Consider the following 5,565-nt stretch of genomic DNA (forward strand, 5'->3'; position numbering starts at 1 on the left):
AGCTTTTCAAGCTTTTGTGTCAACTCTTGATAGTGTGCAGATTCCTAATTCTATTTATGAGGCTCTCAAGGATTCAGAATGGAGAAAAGCAGTCCGTGAAGAACTTAGTGCGTTGGAGAAGAATGGGACATGGATAATAACTGATCTTCCGTGTGAAAAGAAACCAGTCGGATGCAAGTGGATATTCACAGTCAAACATAATGCGGATGGAAGCATTGAAAGACTAAAAGCCCGACTAGTTGCAAAGGGATTTACTCAATCCTATGGGATAGACTATCAAGAGACGTTTGCGCCAGTGGCCAAGTTGAACACCATCAGAGTCCTTCTCTCACTTGCTGCGAATCTAGATTGGCCGATGCACCAACTAGATGTTAAGAATGCATTTTTGAATGGTGACTTGGAAGAAGAAGTTTACATGCAGATACCTCCAGGACTGGAAACTACCGTCAGCAACAACAAGGTATGCAAGCTCAAGAAGTCACTGTATGGACTCAAGCAGTCTCCTCGAGCTTGGTTTGACAGGTTTGCAAAGTCAGTAATTAGATATGGATACACTCAGTGTCAAGCAGATCACACACTGTTTGTAAAGTTCTCTACCGAAAAAAAGATAGCAGTTCTTATTGTCTATGTGGATGATATCATCCTAACAGGAGACCATGAGGAGGAACTGGTAAGATTAAAAGAGTTTCTAGCTAAGGAGTTTGAAATCAAAGACCTAGGTAACCTTAAATACTTCCTTGGAATGGAAGTGGCCCGATCCAAACAAGGAATATTTATCTCTCAACGCAAATATGTCCTAGACCTACTGAAGGAGACAGGAATGCTTGGCTGTAAACCTACAACCACACCAATGGACTCGGCAAAGAAGCTAGGGACTGGGAACGACACTACACCTGTTGACAGGGGGAGATATCAGAGACTTGTAGGACGACTCATCTATCTGTCACACACGAGACCTGATATTGCTTTTCCAGTAAGTGTGGTAAGCCAATTCATGCATAATCCTATGGAGGAGCACATGGAAGCAGTGTACAGAATTCTAAGATACCTCAAGATGACTCCAGGACAAGGGATACTATATAAGAAATCAGAGAATAGAGATATTCAAGTCTTCACAGATGCAGATTGGGCAGGAGATGTCAGTGATAGAAGATCAACCACCGGCTACTGTTGCTATGTTTGGGGAAATCTAGTAACTTGGAGGAGCAAGAAACAGCCTGTCGTATCAAGGAGCAGTGCAGAAGCCGAATTTAGAGCACTAGCACTGGGTATTTGTGAAGGTATGTGGATACGTAGACTACTTGGTGAGATGGGGGTACTAAATGAGAAGCCTATCAGATTACTTTGTGATAACCAAGCAGCTATACGGATTGCAAAGAATCCAGTACATCATGACAGAACGAAGCATATCAAGATTGATCGACATTTCATTGCAGAGAAAATAGAAAAGTCCATTGTGCAGCCGGCTTACATCCCTACTCAATCTCAAGTGGCAGACATCCTCACTAAGGCCCTACCAAGGACAAGTTTTGAGAAACTGAGTCACAAGCTGTGTTTGTTCAACATATACAAATCAGCTTGAGGGGGAGTGTTGAAATTCAAAATTCAAATTAGGAATTATCCTCAATATAGTTCGGATTGATATTAGGATTAGGACCACGATATCATCCTGTATTGTATTTTTCCCTTCGGTTTCATCGTTGATAATATCGTTGTTAAGAGTAAGAACATTAGAAGACTTAGCATTGTACTTCCAGAATCCACCTCGGAGAAAACCAACATCAATCTCAAGTCTGGAATACAGGGGCAGTACAGATATCCTTGAGAGTAATTTTCTGGAAACAAATATGTCAAACATAAATTAAGCAAATGTAGATAAAGAAGGAAAAATAAACATATATATTCAAACAAGGAAAAAGAAGTACCTCTGAGAAATTGAAGAAGCTTTCATTCACATCACATGTTAATATGCACTGAATGACTTTGGCACAAACTAGAACTACAGAATTATGATTGTCATCAAGACATATCCTACGAAACAATGAAATATTAGTTAAAATGCAAAAAAAAAATAATAATAATAATAATAATAATAATAAACTAAAATAAAATAAAAATTAATGTATTTTTTTTTTTTTTTGAGAAAAAATCTATAGGAAATGTTAAAGAGCCCGATAGGTACTTTGCTTACAAATGTAATTACAATTTATATCCCTAAAAATCATTGGATAAAGTTGCTGTTCTTTATGATCCACAATTTGATAAAAATTCCAGCAAAATGCGCATGATTAACTACTTTATCAGAAAACCTTACATCCAGTTCGGCTAAAATTGCAGGACCTATGGCTCAAGCAAGTCTCAAGGGATAAGCTATTAAGGGAGATGACCAAGTCATGGGAGGATATAAACAAATTAGCAGTGGAGACATTAAGAAGTTATTCACCTAAGCGATAAAACAAGCTCAGGTTCAGGGCCAAGTGCATAAGCCCAAATAGCCTCCCAATCGGTAAATTTGTTATCTTTATCATCATTTCCAATGGAACACCCAACTTGACCTTGGAAAATATTGTGGACTGCCTTATCAAGAATAGCTAAAAGTATATGCAATGCAAGAGCACGTTGTCCTGGAATCTGAAACCAAAGGATAGACAGTCAAAAGTAAATAAGCAAAAGGATGATAACTAAAACCGGTCATAAAAGACTGTGAACAACAAACCGATCTACAAAAATCTTACAAAATGTAAGTCTAACTTCAGGAAAATCTTATAAAAACCAACCAATGCTACAAAATTAGAGCAATCAAGAACTAAAATGTAAACTGACCACACTTCGAGTTAGTGCCACTGCTTCTTTGATTGTGTAACCTGCTGCACCAGGATCTCCCTCAGTCCGCAGGAAGTCGCGTTCCGCAACACGATGAACGAAATATATGACGAGAAGAGATACTCAAAACCGTGTTAAATGAAACAGACTGAATAGTGTTGGTTTCAGCGCAAAACCGTGGATAAATCAGAGATTACTCTGAACTTTCTTACTAAGCAAGACTCGGTTATCAAAGCTTCAGCATTATCTTGGAAATCCCATAACATTACTTATACGGAAATCAATTATAAAAAATACATTTTACTGGAAGTCTGAAAGTACCACTCTAAACCCTAATGATAATCCAGATATAAATCCTTTAATAACAATCCAATACCGGAATGTGATCAATACCAACGATATAAACAAACTAACTAATTCAGGCTTACCGGTGTCTGCTACTTGGACAAGATCATTCTCAACAATAGTCCCGTCCAAGGAAAATCTTAGTCCTCTAACACCCTCGACTCTCTCGCTCCAAGTACTCCACAAACTGCCACTAGCTGGGCTTGGATTCCGTGCCTCACCATTGTCAAGTCCACTCTTTATTTCCTTTGAGGTCATTTTTGTCTCCGTATGAGTCACCTTACTCTTAGAGACAGACAAATCTTTCATGTCCTTTACATTCTCATTCCGTCCATTATCGCCTTCGGCATTGGCGATAACATCCGAGCCAGGGATTTTTGCTTCTCCAATTTTTCTTGACCCCTCTTCTTAAGTAGCCTCAGCAATGCAGGGTCCATCTTCTCCATTATCTCAGCTTGTGCCTCTGCAATCTCCTCAGCCAACATTCCCTGTAATCGCGCTCGATTTTCAGCGTCAATCTCACTCTCAAGCGACATGGTTTCTTGCTTGTGACCTGAATCAGTTCCGGGGGAAACCACAGTTGAAGCTGAATAGTTTGTCTCCCTTTTCTTTAATATCTCCAACAAATGGTCATTATTTGAGTAATCTAACTCCATCTTTGCAAAAGAACTAGCCTCACTATCTTCACTCTCACTCACGGTTTCAATTGGTTGTCTATCTTTCTCTCGTTTTTCAGTTTTTGCTGAGGAGCGTATCACATTTCCTTCCAATTTCTCAGCCATGGCTGACTTCTCACCAGCTACAAGCTCTCTCCAGTTGCTAAAATCCACGCCTTTCTTCTTCCTCCTCTCTACAGGATTAGCAAAAGGCGCTATTGGATCAACGTCCATGAAAGCTCTATCATCTTCGTCACTTAACCCACCATCCTCATCACGATCATCACCATAACCAGCACTCGCTTTACTACCAACTGGAGCCCAATGCTATAAAATCGAAACATACATATCAGTCGGAGAGAACTCAATATCCTCCAAAAAAAATCCAATTTTCTTCACTTTCTCGGGAACCAAACAAGGTCAAATTCAATGGTAATCAAATCAACCGAGGGCCCCGAAGAAGAGGGAGGGGCTTACCGGGCCGTGAGAGCGATGGCGAGCGACGGGGAAAGGGAGAACGGTGGGATTAGGAGGTAAGTAGGGTTTGGTTGGTGGTTCATCTGAAATTCCTTTCTCCACAATACGACCGACCAAGTGGGAGGCTTCGTCTTCGCTTATCTGGAGGCCACTGGTTCCGAAGTTCATCTTCGTCTTCTGTGGCGAAGAAGTGTTAGGGTTTCGTTGAGCGGTTTGCTTCTTCTTCTTCTTCTCCATGTTCGCGGTGGTGGCGAGGAGAGACTTCTACTCTGCAACTTCGCCAAGTGTGGGTTGAACGTCGTCTCTAGAAGGGAAAATTTATGGTGGGGGAAAGAAATGCTTGAATGGCGCGGCTCGGATTTTTGTAGAGGGGCAAAAACGACATGTAAGATTAGAAACGACATGTAAGATTAGAAACGACATGTAAGATTAGAAACGACAAAGATGGGAAACGACAATTAAAATTAAAGAAATAATTAGGATTATTTTTAAAAATACGCTCAAAGTATGAGCCTTGTTTCAATATGCTTCTAATTTTTCAAAATAGTTCAAAATATCTCCTAATTTATAAAAAATACTAGTTTGTACCCACGCGTTGCTGCGGAAAAATATTTTATTGTATTGGAAGTCTGATGCTTTTTTTAATGCAATATTAGTTTATATATATGTATATTTATGTAAAATGGTGAGAAAAAAGTATGATATTAGTGTGTATATACATATACATATATAGACATATGTATATTACATGCTTACAAAAAACTTTGTATAGGATATTACATGTTGAGAGAAAAGTACGGTATTAGTGTGTATATACATATATATATATATATATATTATATGCCTACCAAAAACTTTTTGTAAGATGTTATATTGCGTGTTTTCCTTTTTTTTTTTTGTGCTTCTTCAAAACTGCAAAATAAAAAAATTTTAAAAAAAAAAATTAGTGCTAATTTTTAGAAGATTTAAATAATTTTAATCATATAAAGTATTTATTCAAAGATTTAGAGATAATGATATTACTTGATTCTTGTTCTTTTTCTGGATTGCTCTACTGATCTTGATTCGGAGCTAGTATCATAATAGAAGATTAAGATGCATATTATAAATGTTAAAGTATAATATTTAATAATAATTGATATTAACTTGTAAATATGCTATACCTGGTTGCTAGTTTCTTTGGGTCTAGTGTTTTTGGGTGTATTACTGTGGTGGTCGGCATCTGTGGCAGTGGCAATGTTGGTTCTATTGCTGTGGTAGTCGG

At 38.3% G+C, this 5,565-nt stretch overlaps 1 protein-coding gene and 1 pseudogene across 1 annotated transcript; both read right to left on the reverse strand.

Moving 5' to 3' along the window:
* The window catches only part of LOC21405684, a 13,790-nt pseudogene extending 10,313 nt beyond the window's left edge, over positions 1 to 3,477 (reverse strand).
* LOC21405685 (transcriptional elongation regulator MINIYO) lies at positions 3,262 to 4,592 on the reverse strand. The gene is made up of 2 exons (XM_010104706.2): positions 4,302 to 4,592; positions 3,262 to 4,151 (listed from the first exon to the last, which is right to left on the reverse strand). Exons 1-2 carry the CDS (start codon positions 4,536 to 4,538, stop codon positions 3,483 to 3,485), a joined length of 906 nt encoding a protein of 301 aa, XP_010103008.1. The 5' UTR covers positions 4,539 to 4,592; the 3' UTR covers positions 3,262 to 3,482.
* Positions 4,593 to 5,565: the final 973 nt, after the last annotated feature.

This window comes from Morus notabilis, unplaced genomic scaffold (genome assembly GCF_000414095.1).
Source record: "Morus notabilis unplaced genomic scaffold, ASM41409v2 Scaffold317, whole genome shotgun sequence".
NCBI lineage: Eukaryota > Viridiplantae > Streptophyta > Magnoliopsida > Rosales > Moraceae > Morus > Morus notabilis.

Bases quoted from the DNA above. Each gene is read 5' to 3' on its own strand.
- LOC21405685 (XM_010104706.2), bottom strand. From the start codon at position 4,538: ATGGAGAAGAAGAAGAAGAAGCAAACCGCTCAACGAAACCCTAACACT. The intron at 4,152-4,301 runs GTAAGCCCCTCC...TCGATTTTATAG, and splicing joins GCCATCGCTCTCACGGCCCG to CATTGGGCTCCAGTTGGTAG.